Source organism: Sorex araneus, chromosome 5 (genome assembly GCF_027595985.1).
Source record: "Sorex araneus isolate mSorAra2 chromosome 5, mSorAra2.pri, whole genome shotgun sequence".
Lineage (NCBI taxonomy): Eukaryota > Metazoa > Chordata > Mammalia > Eulipotyphla > Soricidae > Sorex > Sorex araneus.
Genome location: NC_073306.1, coordinates 22,987,913 through 23,010,876, shown reverse-complemented (window position 1 = coordinate 23,010,876; position 22,964 = coordinate 22,987,913). Strand labels below are relative to the sequence as shown.

General features: G+C 49.8%; 1 protein-coding gene and 1 pseudogene across 1 annotated transcript; both read left to right on the top strand.

Annotated features, from left to right (window-relative positions):
• Positions 1–592: 592 nt before the first annotated feature.
• Positions 593–22,663, top strand: SHISAL2A (shisa like 2A). Its single transcript, XM_004607331.2, has 3 exons — positions 593–823; positions 7,879–8,018; positions 22,431–22,663. The coding sequence occupies exons 1-3, from the start codon at positions 642–644 to the stop codon at positions 22,661–22,663; spliced, it is 555 nt and encodes a 184-aa protein (XP_004607388.2). The 5' UTR covers positions 593–641.
• LOC129405312 (small nucleolar RNA SNORA73 family) lies at positions 8,968–9,155 on the top strand (annotated as a pseudogene).
• Positions 22,664–22,964: the final 301 nt, after the last annotated feature.

Genomic DNA, 22,964 nt, shown 5'->3' with positions numbered 1-22,964 from the left:
AGCAAGGGAGCTGGAGAACAGGGACGTTTGAGAGCCCCTGAAAAGGTGGTGCAAAACGCTGGGAGGAACCAAACTCAAGTTAAAGATCGGGGCCAGAGAGAGGACAGTGGGCAGGGCGCTTGCCTTGCGTGTGGTCAACCCGGCTCGATTTGGATGTCCCATATGGTCCCCTCCAAGCACCGCCCAGACTAAATTCCTGAACACAGAGCCAGAAGTAAGCCCTGAGCATCAACCCCCCCCCAAAAAAAAAACCACCACCAAAAAAACACACACAAAAAACAAAGAGTCAATGGATTTAAGATGCTGGACCTGTATGTCCAGCCCTTCTTTCTAAAGTGGGAGTTGGAGCCCCCCTGACCCTCTGGGTTGCCGCGAAAGTGAAGTGAGATTGGACTCCTCATCTCCCCCAGACTGATGTGCCTTGGCACAGTCGGGCTTGCCCGGCGCTGTCCTGGCCTCCAGCTGCGCGCCCCGCACCGGGCGGGCACCGGGCGGGCGCGGGGCCGGCGTGACAGCCCGGCCGGCCGCGTCGCGTCCCTTCCCTGCCCGGGCCCGCGCGCCGCGCCCACCCCGCGCTCCGCCGCGCCCGCGCTCCTGCTCCTTCCCGTCCCGCCGGCTCCGGGCGGCCGTCTCGGGGCGCGATGAGCGGCGCCTGCACCGACTACGTGAGCGCCGAGCAGGAGGTGGTGCGCGGCTTCAGCTGCCCGCGGCCGGGGGGCGAGGCTGCCGCCGTCTACTGCTGCGGCTTCCGCGACCACAAGTACTGCTGCGACGACCCGCACAGCTTCTTCCCCTACGAGCACAGCTACATGTGGTGGCTCAGGTACCGGCCCCCGGCCCGCGCCGCTTCGCCCCTCGCTGCCCCAGCTCTGACCTTTGCTGTCCTCCTGCTGTCCTGCCCTGCATCCCCGCTCCGTGCCACCCACCCTCCCCTCCCCACCCCTGGCCGGACCCCCACCCATGATTCCCATCCATGCTTGCACCTCACCCCTCTCCCCGTTGTACCCCAATTTGACCCCACTCCGATCGTCTTTGGTCACCCTTTTCGCCTCCACCCCAAATTCCAGAGCAAACAGGTGAACCCTCACTGGTAAATCTCATCTTCCGGATCAGGGAAATCAGAACGCCATCCTCATGCCCGTGCCCCCAATCTCTTCCCCCTCACCACTGCCAACGCCCTCCTCAACTTTCCTTTCACCCAGTACCCCTTCTCCCATCATCACAACCCCAGGGCCCCCCTCACTCCTCCCCCACCCCAAACAGACCTGCATGCACACCTCAGCCTCCAGCTTTAATTCTCCTCTGCCCGGCACCCGACTATACCCACCCTCAGCCCAGCTTCCACTTTGCCCTTCCCCCTCTGTCTCAGGCTAAAGTCGCCCCCTTCCTGGGCATGTGGGGGGGGGGCGGGAGGAGCTGCAGACCCATCACCCTCCATTTCTGCTCAAGCAGATGACCTGGGGGAGCAGAGCGAGGGGTGGGGGGATTTCATCCTGGGACAATGGCATACTGCCCCAGTAGAATCCAGCTCGATCTGTAGCAAAAAAGCTGTCATTTGGGTGAGTCCCCACCCGCCCACCCACCCACAGGACCTCAGTTTTTCCATTCTCCACTTATTCAGGGAAGGCGGTGATTAGACCAGCACTGGTGTTCCTGGGGCCTGAGTGTGGGGTGCAGAGAGCAGTAGACCCCAGTCTCTCTGGGCCTTCTTAAGCTCCAAAAGATGGCACAGCAAAAACAGAGTGGGCATCACAGCAGACTGCCCAGAGGTGTGGTCCCGGAGCTTCGTGCCCACTGGGTAGGGAAGGGCCCAGCCACTAACCCCTCCAAACCTCTGTCTGTCTTCTTCTCTATTCCATGTGAGGGTGAGAACTCACTGCCCCGATTTCTGAGAGCAAGGACACAGTGACATAAAGGAAGGGAATGAATGTGGCCTGTGCTGACAATGTACAGCTAGTATTTTTGTTTGTTTGTTTTGGGGTCCACTCCTGGCAATGCTCAGGGCTTAATCCTGGCTCCGCACTCAGGAATTACTCCTGGTGGTGCTCAGGGGACCATATGGGATGCTGGGGATTGAACCTGGGTTGGCTGGTCACATGCCAGACAAATGCCCTCCCTGCTATGCTACTGCTCCAGCTTCTAGCTAGTATTGTTTTTATCTAGACTACGTTTGAACTGTAATCCTAAAAGATGTCTCAGGTGGTCAGGTTTTCTCATCCTGTACTTTGGCTACTGTCTTTACACGGGGGTGGAGGTGGGGACATGTGAATTTATTCTCTTTATCCACTTATTTATTTGATCACTAAAGCCTTTGTTTTGTGCCAGATGCTGTGGTTGGAGCATGGGGACACGGAATCAATAATTTCCTACCACAGAAAAGTTCATGTAGATATGGCATATGACTTAAGTGTATCAATGGAATATTTGTTTAAGGGACACTCCCCGACACACACGTATTCCATGGGCCCCCTGTTAGTGAAAACTAAGTGATCAAATATAATAGAGTGGCCTCCCTTTGAGCTAGTGAGGCAAGTACAGCTTCACACTGGTTAGACCTAGCTCAGACCTTGACTCTGTCCCTTATTGGCTATGAGAATTTGCCAAGTATATGATTCCCCGACTCTCACATTTTTCCCCTTATTGTTAATATTTTGTTGTTGTGCCACGCTGGAGGTGCTTAGGGACTACTCTCAGATCAGTGCTCAGTCATTCCTCAATAGTACCTGTGTGGTTTTCCAGGGATCGAACTCAGGTTTGATCCCCTACATGCACTTTAGCCCTTTCCGTTATCTCAAGTCCAAGTCTTTTTTTTAATCTTTAAACTAACAATAGTAGTACCCATTTTATGAAATTATTGTGGGGTTAGGGAAGATAGTTCCATGGACTGAAGCACAATCTTTGCATGTGGCAATCCCCAGCACTTCATATCACCTGAGCACCACAAGAACAACTTCTGAGCACCAAGTTGGGAGTGATTCCTGAGCCTCATCAAGTGTGGCCAAAATTAATAAAGTTATGATGAGATTATTCCTGTGAAATATCATATGCAAAAATAACTAGTTCATCTAGTAAGTGCTCAGTTAAAGGGATTTCTTTCCCCGGCATCATAGGTGGGAAGAGTGAAACTGAGAATGTGAAAGTGAATTATTCAGGATCAACTAGCAAAGTCAGATTGAAACTTAAAAAGTATGACCTAGGAGGGCTGGAGACCTGGTTCAGTGCTAGGGCGCATGCTTCACATGTGTGGGGTTTTGGGTTTGTGATCCCTGGCACTGCAAAACAACAACAAAAACACTACCACCACCAGAAGTTCCTTTATGACCATCCAAAGACTCATGTGTTCACACACTAGAAACCCGGCACATTTTCTCTCCTTGCTCAGATCAGGAGACGCCGAAGAGGTTATGTTACTTTCTCAGAGGGTCCTCGTGAGCAAGTGGCAGAGCTGGGATGAGAACTCAGGCCTGTCTGGCCCCAGGACCAAGTTGTCCTGCTACACAGATAACAGTTCTAAAACCCATGCCTCAGATCATTCGAGAAAACACCCACAGGCTCTTGGGCGGGATCCTAACCACTGGGATCAGAGACAGCACTCGGGCACCCAGCAGAGACCCCAACCCTCTGCTCAGTCTCCCTTCCCTGGACCCTGCTGGCTGAGGAGGCCCTGGACAAAGCAGGAGAGGGTTTTGGGGTGAGTCCTTAGATCACGCAGTGCAGCACTTCCTCGAATTCCACTCAGCTCAGTGTCAGTTCATTGACAGCAAAGGACAATTCCCGCTGATGTTATTTGAGGATCCGCTTTTCGTAGAGCCTTTGCTTTGTGCTGTTTCCAAGAACCTGTCAATATTGTTCTGTGAGGACTTGGAGAATGTGAGCGTGCTCCTGTTCGATGACCCTCGGGGCAGCCGAAGGGTTCCAGCCGGGGCTTGGACCTACGTGGCTAATAACCGCAGATTGCAGTCAAGTGGGAGAGGTCCCTGAGAGGGCTCAGTTCTAAATGCTTGTCTCTAGGCACTGGGAGGGCTATCCTGACCAACCCAGCATTGCGGGGATAGGGACTTTGCTTTGTTCTAGCCTCCATTTGGCTCTGTTCACAGAAGCTGCCACTTGAAAAATCTCCAGGTAAACACTATTTGCTTGAATAGAGCTCAAGAATGACTGTCTTTAAAAGCCCTGTGGAGAGGAAGATGCCCTGCCGAGAAGCAGCGGGTGCCCTCCGGGAGGTTCACATTCCCAGCCCTCCCCCGCAGGAGCCTCTGCTTCCACCAGCAGCCTTGCTGGAGGGCAGAGCTGGTGCCCAGGCACGGGACCCCCACTATCTCTCCGTCCTTATGTGCCCCTGGTCACATCTGGACTTTACAAATGGAGAAAAGGAATGTGAGGCTGAGGACTCAAACTTAGAACCCGGACGTCCTGTCAGATGTCACTGCGCCCCTTTCTTAGGGACCACTGGGCGTGCCCTGTCTTTAAGATCATAAATCCGTGAAATCCTGTGTTTCAGTTAGTTTCCCACCTGGGCCAGGGAGTTCTGATCTCTAAGTTCATTGAAAGGGGAACTCATCTGCACTGTCTGTCCAGTGACAGTAATTGGCCATCTCTCCGGGCAATGTGTCCACCCTGGAACCATTCAGAATCTGAAAGTTCCATCTTATACAGGTACAGGTTTTCTTAGCAGTGAGGGCTGATTTGTCTATTCCCAGCCAGATCTGACCTCAGTTTGGGATTATGTCCTCCCAGCTTCCTCGCCCAATTCTCAAAGACCCTTTTTTTAATTTTTAAAATTAATCTATTTAATTTGGGGGCCACTATGACTGGTGCTCAGGCAGGCTCAGGGAACCATGGGGGGTACTGGGGATCGACCCCAGGTCAGCCATGTACAAGGCAAGTGCCCCACCCACTGGCTGTACTATCACTCTGGCCCCCTATTTTTATTTTTAAATTCATTTTGATTTTTTTTTTGAGGGGGAGAGACACACCCGGTAGTACTCGGGTGACCATGTGGTGCTAGGATCACCCCAGGGCCTCCTGCAAGCAGAGCCCAAGACCACACTTTTTGAGGACCCTTTTCATTGAGGAGCCCATCTGTGGTGTGCTTGGACAGCTCAGGCAACGGCCCTGTAAATAGTGAGATGCTTCAAAAAAGAAAATAGGGTCCAGTCCAGGGGCTTCCAAGAACTATACTAACGCTGCATGTGGAAGGCTGGCAAGCGCACAAGAAGCCAAAAGGGAAGGTGATCCCGTGACTTAGTGTGGCTTCCTCAAAAGACTCAAGGATGAAAACAAGTCGGACTAGAGGGAGAGGGTCCCGGCAACCTCTGGTGGAGGTGGCCAGTGAAGGAGGGAGGGAGCTAACGCTGTGTCACCATGTGAGGGAACTGGAACTACCGCAGGTGCCTCTGGCCACTGTTGACTCGAGAGTTTCTGCTCCTTGCTGGCTGTGCACTGGTCCTGAAGGGAGGCATCATTCTGCGCGTGTGACCTGCTCCATGTGGAGAGAGAGATTGTTCTAAGACCAAGAAAACCCCCTGGCAAGGAGAGAAACTTGCTGGCAGTTGAAATTCGGACCAAAAATTGCCACATTTACAAGACCCCATGGACCAGCCTGGACATCCCTGTGCACTTCACAGCCCAGGCCCTGAGACAGCCTGCTAATATTTCCGGGGTTTTCCACCCATCCTCATACAGATGACTATGCATCTATTCTCTGGTTATTTATTTAAGTTTGGGGCTATGATTTAATAGTGTCCTGTTCTTCGTTTTTGGGGAAGGGGTCACACTCAGTGATGCTCAGGGGTTCCTCCTCATTCTGCACTCAGGAATTACTCCTGATAGTGTTAGGGGGACCGTATAGGATGCCGGGGATTGAACCTGGGTCAGCCATGTGTAAAGCAAAGTACCAACATGGTATTTCGCTCCAGCCCTATCCTATTCTTCTTGATGTGATCTCATCAGGATTGGCCCTAGATCTTTTCTTTTCTCTGTGTGTTTTTGGGCCACAACCAGCAGTGCTCAGGGCTTACTCCTGGCTCTACACTCAGGGATCACTCCTAGAGGGCTTGGGGAATCATACTGGGTGCTGGGGATTGAACCTGGGTCAACCACATGCAAGGCAAGAGCCCTACTCACTGTACTATCGCTCTAGCACCATTTCCTTGCTCTTTATTTGGGAGTGGGGTGGGGAGAGGGTCACATACCGAGATGCTCAGGGGTTACTCTTGGCTCTGCACTCAGGAATTACTCCTGGCGGTGTTCAGGGGACCATATGGGATGCTAAGGATCGAACCCGGCTAGACCGCGTGCAAGGCAAACACCCTTCCCACTGTGCTATTGCTCTACCTCCTATCCTTGCCCTAAGTATTACTTGAAAACATGTCTTTCCTGGCTCCAGACTATTCCATTAAGAGTGTCCCGTTACTTATATAGCTACAGGCAGTCTCTCTGGAGTTCGGAGGGTTTCTGTTCCATGGAAATAAGCCAGTAGCTGGCTGGGAAAGAAACCATTCATCAGTTAGGAAAACATTTAGAAGAGATGGCAAGCCCACCAGGGTCCTGGGAGCAAGTGTCAGAGGCTGAGAGGAGCAGGAGGAGTGGGGGAGGAAGGGCACACGAAGGCTGGTGCTGCCCACGCCTGCGCCAGGAGGTCTCAGTGCCTGGCGCGGAGTGAGCCCTGACTAGCCGCCCTCTGTGTGCCCGCTTGAACTCGGGGAGGGTGATTACAGGGGCTGAGCTTGCCTTGGAGAACATGTGCGAAGTAGGCTGAGCTCCTACTATGTGGCAAGAATGTTACTTGTGACGCTCCTCCCCTCCCTGTCTCTCGGAAGGTGCTGTTTTTTGTTCATTCTCTTTTTTCAGACAAGGAAACTGAGGCTCTAAAGGATAAATAACTTTACAGTAGCCTCATGGTGACTTAGTTACGGGATGGACCCTAAATTGGGTAGGTCCCTTCCATAGCCTGTAATGTGTTTAGGACCTGGAGAACTGAACCCGGGGAATCGCTTGAGGCCCTGTTGGAAGGCGAGCACAGAAGGGGCAACAGGGCTGGAGCAATAGCACAGCGGGTAGGGCGTTTGCCTTGCATGCGGCCAACCCGGGTTCGATTCCCAGCATCCCATATGGTCCCCCAAGCCCCGCCAGGAGTAATTCCTGAGTGCGTGAGCCAGGAGTAACCCCTGCGCATCGCCAGGTGTGACCCAAAAACCAAAAAAAAAAAAATAAAAAGAAAGGGCAACAAAGGTGACCCGGGACAGCGTTACTGAGGAGAGGCATTTGAGTGAGTGAGTGAGTGTGCTGTGCCAGGGATGGAATCCAGTGCCTCACACTTGCAGGACAAGTGTCCTCCCTCTAGCAGCCTGTGGAGCAGACATTTGAGGACTGGGGAGGGTTGCATGGGCCAGAGCACATGCTCTGCATGAGAAGCCCTGAGCCCTAACCCTGGCAACACATGGTCCTGGGCAGTGCCCAGAGAGACCCCTGAGCACCACGCTGAGCCTAGTCCCCAAACACCCATAGGAGTGACCCCAGAGAAGACAAAGTAAGAAATGGGCCTTCAAGGACAGGCGAAATACCTCCGGACTGCCAGGGAGCAGCAAGAGGGAAGGGCTCTCTGAGGTGGCCGCCAGCTCCTTGGCCGGGAGCAGGTGGATGAAAGTTAAGAGGGAGAACGGGAATCTGCTGAGTCCCCATGACGTGCCACGGAACCATGTCACGTTAGGGAGCCGGCAAGCCTGGCAATGCTTGCTCTTCCATGCTCAGGCCCAGAAAGCCCGGTCAGGGCCAGGAGAGACAGAACCAGTCAGAACCCGCTGATTGTACTCACGCCCCTTCCTGCCCTTCCCGCCCTTCCTGACATCCTGCCGTCTTCTGCTCTTCTGCCCCCAGCATCGGCGCCCTGGTGGGCCTGTCCATCGCGGCAGTGGTCCTCCTGGCCTTCATCATCACCGCCTGTGTGCTTTGTTACCTGTTTCTCAGCTCAAAGCCGCACACAAAGCTGGACCCAGGCTTGAGCCTACAGACTACAGGTAAGAAAGAGGCCAACCCGCTCCTTGCACCTTGACGGCAGGTATTTAGATAAGGTGTTTGGAATGTTTGCCTCACAGATGTTCCTGGAAAACTCAGCAGCAGCTCACGTTTCTCAGGAGATTCTGGATCCGAAGTTTTCTATCAATCGAGTTTCTTGATCGATAAAGTCAGCACTTGTCACACAAAGATGAATCTGTCTGGTGGATTCCATAAGACAGTGTTTTAATTCTAGTCATAGGGAATGCAAGTGCATAATATTATTACTCCGAACAAAATAGAATAGAGAAATTTTTAGTTCCCCCCCCAATTCAATTTATCTAGAGATTATATAGTTATTTTTCAGATAATTGGATGCCTGGACTACCTAGACCTTCATTAGTGTAAACCCTTGGGAGTTCCTAAGGGACAAAACAAAACAAAAAGTGCCACAAAAATTTGTTACATATATATATATATATAATTTCCTTTTGGGTCACACCCAATGATGCACAGGGGTTACTCCTGGCTCATGCATTCAGGAATTACTGCTGGTGGTGCTCGAGAGACCATATGGGATACTGGGAATTGAACCCAGGTCAGCCACATGCAAGGCAAATGTCCTACCCGCTGTGCTATTGCTCTAGCACCAGTATTACATATATTTTTATCACTTTCTCCAAGGTATTTTGAAAGATGCAAGTCTCCGGGGCAAAGCAATAGTACAGCAGTAGGGCATTTGCCTTGCACGCAGCTGCCCCGGGTTTGATCCCTGGTATACCAAGCACCACCAGGAGTGATTTCCTGAGTGCAGAGCCAGGAATAGACCCTGAGCATATCCAGGTGTGGCCTTAAAACAAAATCAAAAGGAAGAAAGATACAACTCTCTAGGGACAGAAGATCTTGCATATACTTTGGCAGAGAAACGTCAAAAGGGGTATATTAACATCTATTTTACAAATGAGAAAATTTTCAGTGTGGATCTCCCAGGAGGTCACTCACCCCGGGCACTGCCCAGGAGGCACAGAGGAGCAGAGGGCTCTGCTGCTAAGGTCCAGTCCCTTTGCGCACTGCTGGAGATCAAGCTGGGCTTGCGCCTGCGCATTCCTACACCTTCTCAGGGTCCGAGACCAAGGAGACCAACCATGCAGGAAACAGAAAAAAAAAGTCGAAAAATGAGAAAATCCAGCCTAAGAGTTTAGGTGACTTACTAGAATGGTCACAAGTGGTAAATGGTAGGACTGAAATTCAGGGTGGGGAATAACCAGATCTCAAAGAGAGGGCAGAACGTGAGCATGGGTAAATGGTTAATTTTTCAATTTAACTATTTGTTCTTATGACAGCAGCACATGACTCTGCTCAGATCCTGATAACAATGAGGAACCTGACCTTTGTCGAGCCGGCAGTGCTGTCTCTGAAGGTGGACAGATCCTGCTGGTGTTCCTGTAGCCAAAAAACCTGAGAGACAGTGGCAGGGCAATAGACAAAAATACTAGGACACTTGCCTTGCATGCAACTGATCTAGGTTCGATCCCTGGTATCTCATATAATCCCTGGAGCACCTCCAGGAGCGATGCCTGCACACACAGTCAGGAGTAAGCCCTGAGCACTGCCGGCTGTAGCCCCCATACAAAAAATAAACCAGCTGGTCACAGAGTGGGAGAGATAGCACTTGCCTTGCATGTGGCTGACCCTGTTTCATCCCTGGCACCTGCACATAGTCCCTGACCATCACGAGGGGTCTCTCTTGAGGACAGAGCCAGGAGTAGGCCCTGAGCAAGATAGGTGTGGCCCCCAAAGCAAACCCTGCTTGGTGGAGACCAGCGAGAGTTCAGGCCTCAACAAATAGAGAGAGACCACAAATGCCACTCAGTGAAAGTCAGGAAAGACCCTGGGCACTTGGAGCAACAGCCGGGATATGCATCTATGGCTCGTCTCAGGGGCATCTGCACCTGCCACATCTTTGTTGCTAATGGCAACAAAGGGTTTCTGGGAATTTGTCTAACTTGTTCTAAAGCTAATCTAGAGCTGGAGAGACAGTTCAGTGGGGAGGGCACTTGCCTTGCACACAGCTGACCGGGTTCCATCCCTGGCATCCCGCCTGAGCACCGCCAGGAGCAATTTCTGAGTGTATTGCTGGGAGTAACCCCTGAGCATCACCAGGTGTGGCACAATAGAAAAACACATCCAGAAGAGTAAAGTTGTAAGAGTGAATAAAAATATTTTTGGAGAGAAAAAGGAGAAGGCACTTGTCCTGTTAATAAGAGGATATTTTAAGGGACTCAGGATATGGCTTAACGAGAGAGTACATCCTTGCATGGGTTCAGTACATAGCACCAAGGGGGAGAAAAAATATCTAAGGATTTAGAGGCTCAGAAAACAGCAGGGACCCAGGAGATAGCACAAGGTCTATAGCACCTGATTGACGTAGCCCCTGGGCCCCCAGCACTGCTCTAGAGGCCTTAAAAAAGAAATAAGAAGCCCGAAGCAATAATAATGGTTAGGGCGTTTGCCTTGCAAACAGCCAACCAGGTTCATTTCCTGACATCCCGTTTGGTCCCACAATACCAGCAGGACTAGATCCTGAGTGCAGAGCCAGGAGTAAAGCTGCGAGCACAGCTGAGTTTGCTTCAAAAATCAAAGAAATAAACAAAAAAGATGACAGCACCCTGCCACAGAGAATTATCTGATCCAAAATGCTAATAAAGATGATGCTGATAAATCTTAGTTCAGAAACAGAATAAATGAATTGCAGGAATTTGAATAAAGCAGTTCTGAATTGGGGGAAATTGGCCATTTTGCCTATATCAGTACAAATAAATATCAAATATGATCATATAAAAGGCTCTGTAAACAACATTTTTTTTTAAATGGGGCCAACCCAGAGCTAACGCTTTGCATGTGGGAGGCCCAGGCCCAAGTCTTGGCACCACTGGGTCTCTCCAAGCACTACCAGGTGTCATCCCCAAACAAAGCAAAACAGAAAACAAATGATGGAAAACAAACATTATTAATATAAACAGTCAATTCTCATTATTCATAGATTTCATATTTGTGTTTTTCCTCTATTTGCTAAACTTATTTATAACCCTCAAAATCAACATTTAGGGCCAGAGAGATAGTACAGTGGGTAGGGCACTTATTTTGCCTGCAGCTGACCCCAGTTCGATACCCAGCATCCTATATGGTTCCCCAGGACCATCAAGAGTACCTCCTGAGTGCAGAGCCAAGAATAACCCCTGAACACCACCAGGTGTGGCCCCAAAACAAATAAACAAGCAAACAAAAAAATCAACATGTAGGGCTGGAGTTACAATACAGGGGGTAGGGAGCTTGCCTTTCACTGTAGCCAACCCAGCTTTGATCCTCGGCACCACATGTGGTCTCCTGAGCACTGCCAGGAGTGATCTCTGAGCAGAATCAGGAGGAAGCCCTGAACACGGCTAGGTATGGCCCCAAAATAAAATAAAATAAAAAAATAGTCAGAGGGGCGGAGCAATAGTACTTCGAGTAGGGCACTTGCCTTGTATGTAGCTGACCCAGGTCCAATCCCCAGCATCCCACGTTCCCCTGAACACCACCAGGAGTCATTCCTGAGTGCAGAGCCAGAAATAACCCCCAAGCATTGCCAGGTGTGACTCAGAAAGCCACAAGAACTCACACACACACACAAAAAAAAAATAGTGTATTTCTGAGATCATCAGTAGATTGGACATGAGATGAAGAATCAACAAGTTTACTTCAGCCAAGTTTGAGCAAGGCCACTCCCTGCCTCTTTGTTTCAGCTCTTGAGCTACAGACAAACGTCCAAGTAAACAATCTACCAAGTAGCATGGTAGATTGAATGCCATGATACTTCGCATTTTTGTGACTTGTTGGTGATTTCATGTTTAAAAGACCTCTCCCATGCAGTGCAGAAATGCTCCGCCTTTGTTCTTGACCACAAAAAGGCTGTGAAATGCCTCATAGAGAAAATGTACATTAAAGAAGCTTCACTCTGAAAGGAGTTCCTGTGTGTTCTCCCTCACCAGTTCCTTGGTAATGAGTCAATGACACATACGCAGTGAGGTGTCTTTCAACAGAATCACATGCAAAGCAAAATTATGTATTGATCTGTTGGCAAAATCACTATAACCAGAGGCTCTCAGAACCCTAATTCTAGAAACAGTGATTCAGTGTTTGCTCATTTAGTGTCAGCGGGGGCTTAATAGCTGGAGCTACTGTGAATAACGAGGATCAACGGTATATAAAATAGGGGAAGACTAATAAGGCATATAAACAAACCTTTGAACAAAGGAGAAAAACATAATACACATACACACGCCTAATATACCAACAAGATGCTCAGTTTACCAACAGGAAGAAGAATGCAACTTGAGAATGAATGATGTCTTTTCCCCACCCCCAGCTGTTACATTGGCCAAAGCCCAAGAATGGACCCATCAATAGTGAGCTTGGGTGTGGGGAACGAGTACTCTCACCTACTACTGGGAAGATTACAAAATGCCACGACCAATGTGTAGAGCAACATGGCAGTGCCTATTTTTGCCAAAGATGATCTTACCCTCTCACTCAATAAGCTCACGTCTATCGGCCTGCCTTAGAGATACAGCAGCACTGGGAGAGGACTTGCAAAAATGGGGGTCAGTCGGGGCTGGGGAGGGAGGGAGTGCAAAGGGCTGGCATCCATGCCTGGGGTCCACAGAGCACCAGATGTGACCCCCAGACCAAATGGCCTCTTAACCCCCCTAAGATAGGGCCTGGGGACCTAACTGGTATGACCGCTGAGAACTGTGCCCCTCCCCTCAAAGAGGATTTCACTTTAACTTGTCATATTGGAAATGAAGTAAATGCCTAATAGAAAAGAAATAATGAACCAAGACCAGCAGTTAAAAGGAACAAACAGTTTCTGAGCAGGCCACCTCGGTTGTTCTCAATAACAGCACAAAGTTTATATCTTTGTACTACCTCCATTTCACAAATGAGAAAACTGAGGCCCGAAGGCACCTAGTGAATGACTGACGGCCAACTCTCTAGCTCCATTCTTCCCCCTGCCTTAGGTGAAAGGGAGGTCCATACCATGTGCCTGAAACTTGACCTGAAACTGTGTTCTCTTGTCTAATTTTCCCAGCTATCCAGTGAGAGAGGTATTGCAACTGCCCATTTTACAGATGGGAAAACCAAGTCTTGGAAAGGTTAGATGATGTGCCCAAGGGAGTAAGAGTGCATTGTACAGCTGGAAGTCACATGTCTTTCTACATCCAAAGGTCCTTTTCTCCAGCATCACTGGGCTGGGTCTGCGGGCTGTTTCTGCTTCCGTCCTCCCCCAAGCCCTTGCTCCCCTCAGCCTTTCTGATTCAGAGGAAATACGCTCTATCCTGGCCCCATGAGTGAAATCGCCCTCCTATTTTTTACTGGCCCCCAACTGGTTTATTCAATCACTAATGTTTGAGACAGCTTGTGTTCTTTCTCTTTTGCTTATTTTTAAGAAGGAAAAAATGCATTTCCTGACCTTTAACTAAATGATAGCTTTTAGCACTCTCTGCCTTTTGCCGTACGCAGCTCTTAGCCATTTCCCTCTTCATTAAGTTCTGTCCGCTCCTTTCTCTGAATCCTCCCCATCAGCCCAGAAACCTCTTGACTCTCCTGCGTCAGAGCCGGAGTCCGTTCCTCAGAGCTTCACCCTCACACACACACACACACACACACACACACACACTTACACATCCACTTGCTGGCCGCCTCCTCCTCCCCCAAAGCAAGCCCGCCTAGAAAGACATGAGCCCCATTTCACAGCAGAGGAAACTAAAGTTCAGCCAAGGGAAATTAATTGGCCAAGTGAACTACCAGGGAGCACATGCTGCCGGGATTTCGACTCTGATTCCCCAGGCTGATTAACGCACTGGGCCTTGGGGGTCTTGATCTCTGCATGTGACGGAAAGGTAGGGTGGAAAAGTCTTTAACAAGAGCAGAGTAGACATGGAACAGACCTTCTGGGAACGGGTTCCTTTGCCCAGGTGTCTGCTGTTTCGTCCCCTCCACGGCTGCGTTCTCCGAGCTGGGGATGTGACATAATTTCCTCCCTGTGATACTTCCTGAGGAACTAGCTTGATGGGAACAGTGACCAGGTTCGCGCTGCTGTCCTGGGCACTGTGCTTAGGATGCTGAACATACTGTCCCATGTGACCTCAGCAGCACTGCCGGGTGCTTAGGAGCTGAGCTTTGCGGGCGGAGTGAGTGAGGCGGGAGGGAAGCAGAAGTGATGGCCTGTCCTCCATAGAGTAAAAGATGAATGTAGCGGGTGGGGATTAAAGACCAGACTTTTGTTCTCAGTTCTTTTCCCCCTGAAAGGGCTTGTTGGTGGTGATGGGCACTTCGGTCAGCCGTTGTGCCAGAGGACTCCTTGAAGCCTGGTCAGAGGCTCTCAGTGTTGCGATGGGACTGAGGCCCAGAGACGGGCCATCACCTGCCCGGCCAACACACCATTAGCTGGTGGCCAAGCCTTGTCTCCTTGCAGGGATCTTCCCGGCAGCAGTTGATCCTGCCCTGCGAAGCAGCCCCCCCCCCCCCCCCCCCCCCGCCCCTGCGGCCCCCTCACTCCCACAGGGGGCTCACTGCCCACAGCCCACTGCTTTCATTAGCTGGGAACCAGACCACCTCTCCGGAGACTCCCTTCATCACTAAGCAGGGCAAGCACCTTACTCTTTGGCCAGGATTTTATTTTACTTTACCTTACTCCCCTCCCCTCCCCTCCCCTTCCCTTCCCTTCCCTTCCCTTCCCTTCCTTTCCTTTCCTTTTCTCCTCCCCCTCCCCTCCCCTCCCCTCCCCTTCCCTTCCCTTCCCTTCCCTTCTCCGACTCCTCCCGTCCTCCCGACACCCCCCCCCCAAACCCGCGTGAGGAGCCCAAGGCACACAGACAGCGGCCGCCTCGCTTCGCCCCAGTCCCCCCCCCACGCCGCGAGGGGCAGAGGGCGGGGCAGGGGGAGGAGGAGCCCCGTGCAAGCGGCCCTGCGACCCCAGCGGGGGCGGGGCGGGGGCACAGTAGCGAGGGGGTCTGTCTTGCACGCGACCCGCCCGGGCTCGACCCCGCTGGGGGTGACCCCCGAGTGTAGACGAAGCCAGGCCCCTGACTCCCCTCATCCTCCTACTCTCCCTGTCTGGGCGCGGGGTCGGGGGTGCTCAGACCCCGCGGGGGGCCCCCTCAGCTGGGGGCTACCTGCTGGCTGCACGGCGGCACCGGCCCGGCAGCGGGGGCTGCTTGAGTCCGCGCGCCGGCCGGAGACAGCTCAGGATAGGTTTTTAACAGTGATTATTCTCACTTTATTATTGGGCACTTAGGTCTTTACATGGCAGTTTCCGAAAAGAGACTATTACTATCTGAAAGGTAGAAACCAGGTCTTTTATCCCGGAATCCAGCATAACTCCCAGTAGTAAGGGCATGCTTGCTCTGCGTAGAGTCCAGAGCTTGGAATGGAGCCGAGATGAAAGTGAATCTTGACTCAAATACTTAACAGCTGTGTCAATGGTGACTCTCTTCGTCTTGGCCTCATTGACTTACGTGACATCCAACAGTAATAGCCATCTCTGAATGTCCTTAGGTGAATCAGGTAAGATTCACCACAGCATTTTAGCTAAACAGGGTTCTTATGTGCCTCTATTTATCTATTCACTTAGGTTTGGGGCCACACTCAGCTGTGCTCAGGGCTTAACTCGGCTCTTGGCTCAGTGATCACTCTTGGTGGTGCTCAGGAGACTGTACGCTGAGCTGGGGAATCAAACCTCGGTCAACTAAGTGCAAGGCAAACACTCTACCCACTGCACTAACTCTCTGGCCCTTTTAACATAAATTTAAAATAGAACTTGGAGGTTGGTGAGATGGTTTGAGGGCCTGGAGTACCTGATTTGTGTGTACCTGGGATTCAACCACTGGCAGAATGTGGTTCCCCAGCCACATTGGGGGCAACCTCTGAGTGTCATGTGAGGAGTAACCCCAAAGCACAACTGAATGTGACCTCAATAGCTTCACACACACACACACACACACACACACACACACACACACACACACACACACACCCTTCAGGTTATTTGTGTTGCTAAATACTCTATGAAAAGATGAAAAGGCAGTGGGCAGGGAAGACAGGGAAGAGACAGTAGCGCCAGGGTGCTTGCCTTGCATGTGGCCAACCCACCTTTGACTCCAGCACCTGATACACTTTCCAGACTCCTACCAGGAGTGATCCCTGAGCACAGAGCCAGGAGTGGGCCCTGAGCACAACAGGTTGTGGTCCAAAAATAGAAGGAAGAAAGGGATAGAAGGAGGGAGGAAGAGAGAGAGAGACAAAGGAAGAGAGAGAGAGACAAAGGGAGAGAGGGAGACAGAGACAGAGATAGAGAGACAGAGAGACAGACAGAGACAGAGACAGAGGAGCCTGACAAAGACCCTGACATATCGGACAAAGGACTTTTGACAGGAGCAGACCTCCTGGGAAGTGCTCAGGGAATGTGGGGCCACTTGTAGCTATACCCAGCCAAGCAGACTGGGCAGTTCAATAGTCAGGCCCAGTGGCAGCAGACTCCACCAAGGCCACCAGCACCGTGCCCAGTGGTTCTCAAGGGCTGCCAGGGCTATACCTGTGGTGCACTGGGGGTCAGTTGTTGCTACAGATTTAACTTTTGTCCTTGTGAATGCAAGGAATGTTCCCCCCCAACACCAGAGCTCCTTCCCATGCCCCCACAAAGGACTTTTATCCCAAATATATAAAGAATCCTCTAAACTCAACATTAGGAAAGCAAGCAATCACAAGAAAGTAAATACAATACTTAAACAAAGATTTCATTGAAGAGGCTAGGTAAATGAAAATAAGTGAATGAAGATAAATTGAATTTTAATTAGTCTTTAAAGAAAAGCATATATATATATATATATATATATATTTGGTGGTGTTGTTTTTTGGTTTTGAGGTCACACCTGGCAGTGCTTGGGGGACCATATTAGGGTGCCGGGATTGAACCTGAGTCAGTAGTTTGCAAGGCAAATGCCCTACCTGCTATACTATCTCTCTGGCCTAACGAACGGCATATTAAAGCCACCATTGTACCTATGAACACTAAAATGCAAACACTGACAATGCCACATAAGTTTGGAACCTCTGGACCCATTCACCATCACTAGTGACCCCGCCACTTTGGAGGATAGTTCAGAATTTTCATGTAATTTAACATACACTTACTGTATGTATTAGTTTCTTACAACCGTTAGAACAGATTAGGTCATAAGAAACTAAAACTGCTTTTATTGGCCTGGGAACCAGACCACCTCTCCGGCAAGACAGGCCCCCTTCATCTCTAAGCAGGGCAAGCCCTTACTATCTCTTTGGCCAGGACAGGTTTTTAACAATGATTATCATGTCTATTATATGCTTAAATGTCTATTGGCGACTTTACATCAATAGACACTTATTTTCTTATAGTTCTGAGGGGGCCAGGAATTCAAAAATCAGGGGCCAGAGCTGTAACATAGTGTGTAGGGAGTTTGCCTTGCACACAGCTGACCTGGGTTTGATTCTCCAGTAACCCGATATGGCCCCCTGAGCACTAACAGGAGTAATTCTTGAGTGCAGGGCCAGGAGTAACTCCTGAGCAATGCTGGGTGTGACCCTAAAACAAACAAAAAGTTGGAAAGTTGGAAAGTAAAGCTCTAGGGGCCGAGATTATAGGTGAGTGCTCGCCTTGTTCATTGCTGATGCTCGTCCAGGCCTGGGCCTCACATAAGACCCATTGCTTCTGCTGACTGCCAGCATCCCTTTGTTCGTAGCAGCACCACTCCGGTCTCCACCTGTCCCACACTCATGTGTCTGACTCTCTTACAAGAGCGCTTGTGACAGCAGTCAGGGCTCACCTGAACAGTTCATTAAGCAACTTAATCACAACTACCCCTCCCCACAACAACAACAATTTTCATAAATTTCAGAGCTAAACCTTTGGGAGCTACCAAAGGGTTCAAGGTACCATACAAATCAACAATTCTACTCTTAGACACTTTCCTACAGACGGCTCAGAGTGACAGCTCAGAGTGCGTGCTTTGCATGTAGGATGCCCAAGTCCTGGCACCAGCACTTCTTGGTCTCTGAGCACCGCCAAAAGAGACCCTCAGGGAGAGCTGGAGCGATAGCATAGCAGGTGGGTGTCTGCCTTGCATGTGGTTGACCCGGATTCTATTCCCGGCATTCCATATACTCCACTGGCCGGAGTAATTCCTGAGTGCAGAGCCAGGAGTAACCCCTGAGCATTGCTAGAAAAGCAAAATAATAATAATAATAATAATAATAATAATAATAATAATAATATACTTATCTTATTATTATTATAGATAAATAATAATAAGTCTCAAGCCCAATACTGAAAGTAGCTCAACACTGGTGTAGCAAAAAAGAAAGAAAAAAGTGAAAGTATGTGCACAAAAGCCACAGACAGAAGGAACAAGGAGAGGGATGTGGCTCTGTGGTAGAGCTCTGGCCTTCCATGGCGAGACCTTGGATATGATGCACAGAGCCACTAACCAAACCAAAACCCCCATATACACAAATAGATCTAGCAGCTCTATCTGTAACAGACAAAAGCCAGAAGCAACTCCAATAAGTAGTAGAAGCTACATAGCCATAAATTATGTGATGCAGTATATGCAGTATACAACAGATCATATAGCCATAAAATGAGATGAACTATCAATTCATGCAGTCATAAAATGAGATGAACTATCTAGACACAACTTGAATGGATTTGAAGCAAAGTGTGAAAGTGACAAAAGTCCATCTCAAAAGATTGCATCCTATGCATGGGGAATCTTGCGATGGGGGAGGCAGAACTGGCCCTGCCTCCTGCCCAAATGAGACCCCAAGCGGTCGCCCATGTACAGTTCCTCCGCTCCTGAACAGCCATGATCCCAGCGCCACAGAAACCAATCTTGGAATGTAGCAGCTGCTGGCAGAAATACCTCTGGACTCAATACCAGAATTCCAAATCTGGGCGGCTGCTTTTGCGACCATGCAACATCATATGCTCTTTGTTACCAACAATAGAAAATATACAATCTAATGATGCCATTCTAACAGGTCTGACTGTTGGGGGGGGAAACTCCAAATAATGATAGTGAGTTTCCTGTCGAAAATTGAATGTAATCAAAGTAAGGAAAGAGTAAAGTGAAAATCATCTGCCACACAGGCAGAGGGGGAGTAGGAGGGGTTATTGGTGGTGGAACATGTGCACTGGTGAAGGGATGGGTGTTTGAGCATAGTATGACTGAGACTCAATCCTAAAAGCCCTATAACTGTTCTCACGGTGACTCAATTAAAAAAATAATAAAATTAAATTAAATTAAAATTTTAAAAAAGATTGCATTCTATATAATTCTATTTATAGAGAGGTGCCTATAAAGGATTCATAGGGAGAATTTTCCTATGGTGCTAGACAGTTTTTGACCCTGATTATGAATGTTTATATAAATCTCTTTGTATACAAACTTACATAGTACTCCATACTCCCAGAAAAGTTCACATAAGTGGTTAGAGCAGTAGTACAGCAGGTCAGACACTTGCCTGACACACAGCTGACCTGGGTTCAATACCTCGTTTCCCATGAGCTGTGCTGGGAGACACCTGAGGGCAGAGCCAGGAGTCACTCCTGAGCACTACTGTGTGTGGTCAGGAAACAAAGAAAAAAAAATACATACAAATTTCTAAAATTGGGGGATGGAGAGATAGCACAGTGGGTAGGGCATTTGCCTTGCATGTTGCTGACCCAGGTTCTATTCCCAGTACCACCTATGGTTCTCAAAGTTCTGCTAGGAGTGATCCCTGAACACAGAGCCAGGAATAAGCCTGGAGCACTGCTGGGTGTGGCCCAAGCCAACAGAAAAACAAACAAAAAAATTTCTGAAATTGAATAAGATCTGTGATTTAGTCAATGGGAGTGTCTCATTGTCTCAGAATCAATCTTCTAATTTGGACGTTGGTATACAGTTTTGCAAATGCTATCACTACTCCATCACTAGATGGAGCACATACTGGAACTCTAGACTATTTTTTGAATGCTTGTGCCTTGAGTTATTTTAAAACAAAATATTCAAAGCAAAACAGCACTGTTGCACTCAGAGTAGCACTGTCGTCCCATTGTTCGATTTGCTCGAGCGAGCACCAGTAACGTCTCCATTGTGAAACTTGTTGTTACTGTTTTTGGCATATTGAATACTCCACGGGTAGCTTGCCAGCTTTTGCCGTGTGGGAAAGATACTCTTGGTAGTTTGCAGGGCTCTCTGAGAGGGACAGAGGAACTGAACCTAGGTCGTCTGTGTGCAAGGCAAATACCCTACCCGCTGTGCTATCGCTTGAGCCCCAAAATTTGCCAATTTTTTTATTTTGGCAAAGCAAAATAAACAGCAAAAAAGGGGGGGCTCCAAGAGAGAAGTCTAAATGCAAGGCAGGTGCTAGGGATGATTTGAATATAAGTTCCCAGTGTCCTCAGGCTTGTGACGGTTCTTCTAAGTCTCCCGGTTTCCAAGGCACCATTCTTCCCGGGGCTCTGCCATCACTGGATCTTCCAGCACAGCTAAATAGAGAAGGCACAAAAGGTCACTCCAGGCAGCAGAAACAGCACACATAAACTTTCAGAGATTTGAAGAAATGGACCCGTGGAGAGCACAATGAAGAATGTGATGAGGCTTAGAGTTCTGGAAGGAAAAGCAGTTCATAACACAGCTGAAGAGGAGAATTCCAGCTCAGTACATGTGAAACCCTACATGCCCTATCAGAAATCATGTGTAACGGGAGGCTGTTTGAATAAGAACACTATGCGAGCTCATCGACCATGGAGAGAAAGATCTCCAAGCTTCTGCAGGAGCGATGATAGACTGGCTAGGTCCCAGTGGGGCAAGGGGGTGCCTAGGCAGAAGCATATGAAAGCCTGACCCAGGGCAGTGACCTTGAGTGTGTTGAGCAGGGCAGATAGTAGATTCGGGTGAAGGGAGTGCAAGTGAACTCAGCAGGACTTGATGAATTGTTTTTCTCTGTGAAGTGCCTGAGAGAGAGGGAGGGCATGAGAGTTCACTCACATTTTTGGCTGGAACATTGATACCATTTTTATCCGAAAGGGCAGAAGTGCTAAATTATTTCAGATGGTCCTGGTAAACCAAGGGAGGGAAGGATTCAGAAGTGAGCATGGGATTTAGGGACAGAAAGTTTGAATGCCCGATGGGAGTAGAATCAAGGAAATTGCAGCAGATGAGGGCAGTGGGGAAGAGCAGTGCCCAGGAGCTTTCACTCAGGCTCAGGTAAGGCAGGAGCAGAGACAAAGCAGCAGACTAAGAAAAGCATGAAAAAGAAAGCACATAGCACAGCGATAGGGCGTTTGCCTTGCACGCGGCCGACCCAGGTTAGATTCCCAGCATCCCATATGGTCCCCTGAGCACTGCCAGGAGTGATTCCTGAGTGCAGAGCCAGGAGTAACCCCTGTGCATCACCAGGTGTGACCCAAAAAGCAAAAAGAAAAAAAAAAAGAAAAGGCACAAAGGAAAGAGAAAGGCGTGGAATCTATCCTTGCTTGTTTTGCTCTTGGGGCCACACCTGCAGTGCTTGGGGTTTACTCACTGGCTCTGTGCTCTGGGAGTGCTCCCAGTACTGCTCGGGGGGACCTGAAGGTTGAGCCTAGGCCTCTCACATGCAATACATGTGCTCAACCTGTTGAGTATCTCTAGCTGGATACCATGAGTTTTGGGTTTTGTTGTTGTTTGTTTACTTTTTGTTTGGGGGCCACACCTGACAGAGCTCAAAGGTTACTTCTGGCTCTGCACTCAGGAATTACTCCTGGCTATGCTCGGGAGACCATATGGGATGCTGAGGATTAAACCCTAGTCAGCCACGTGCAAGGCGAATGCTCTCCTTGCTGTACTATCCCTCTGTCCCCCAGGTTACCATGAGTTTTTAATAGTACCTGCCTCCTAGGCTTATGACCAATATCAAGTTTTCTCTCCTATTTATCTATTTATTTACTTATTTGCTTTTTGAGTCACACCTGGCAATGCACAGAGGTTACTCCTGGCTCATGCACTCCAGAATTAACTCCTGGTGGTGCTCAGGGGACCATATAGGATGCTGGGAATCAAACCCTGGTCAGCCGCGTACAAGGCAAACACCCTACCCACTGTGCTCTCGCTCCAGCCCCCCTCTCCTATTTTTTGTCTTCAACTAAACTTCTATTTTGAGAAACATGGGTGCCCTTGCCCATGTTTTGCCTCTCATTAGTAAATATTTGGAGCAATCCCTTTAAGACTGAGCACCGCCCTGCCACGGTTAGCACTCAGAGCCTGTCAGAGTGTCTGATCTTGATGGGAGGGAAGGACTGAGTCCGGTGCTCCATGTCCCCTTTTGCTATTTTCCAGGCCCTGAGGAGACAGCCCCCGACTGCCAGGCTGGGAATATGGGCAGTTTGGTGGAGGTGCCAGGAGTGAGACCTCTGGGGCAGACCCGCCCCTTCCTGAAGCTTCGACCGGACGGCCAAGATGAGCTGGCGGTGACTCCCAAGTCCTGCTTCATGGCCCCAGTGACCGCCAGCAGCATTCCAGGCAGCCCCGAGGAAACGCCTGGCCCTGATCCTTCCACAGCAGCCCCGTAAGCAGCCAATAAATGTCTCTGCACCAACCTCTTCTGGAGTCTCCGGTTGTGAAAGGCGCATGCAAATGAGCAGAATGACTTTGGGACCGAGGGTGGCTTTTCCCAGCAGCCCTTCCCCCAGGTTCTGCTGGGGATCCTGCCCCCCCCTCAATAGCTTCTCCCTACAGCAGGGGAGCGGGGAAAGAGCCCCACCTCACCCGGCTGGGTCAGAGACTGCCTTGGCACGGGGCGCAGTATTCAGGGTACCCAGGAAGGCCAGCAGGACCCCAGCTCTGCCCCCCTCCTCAAGGGAATTGTGGCCA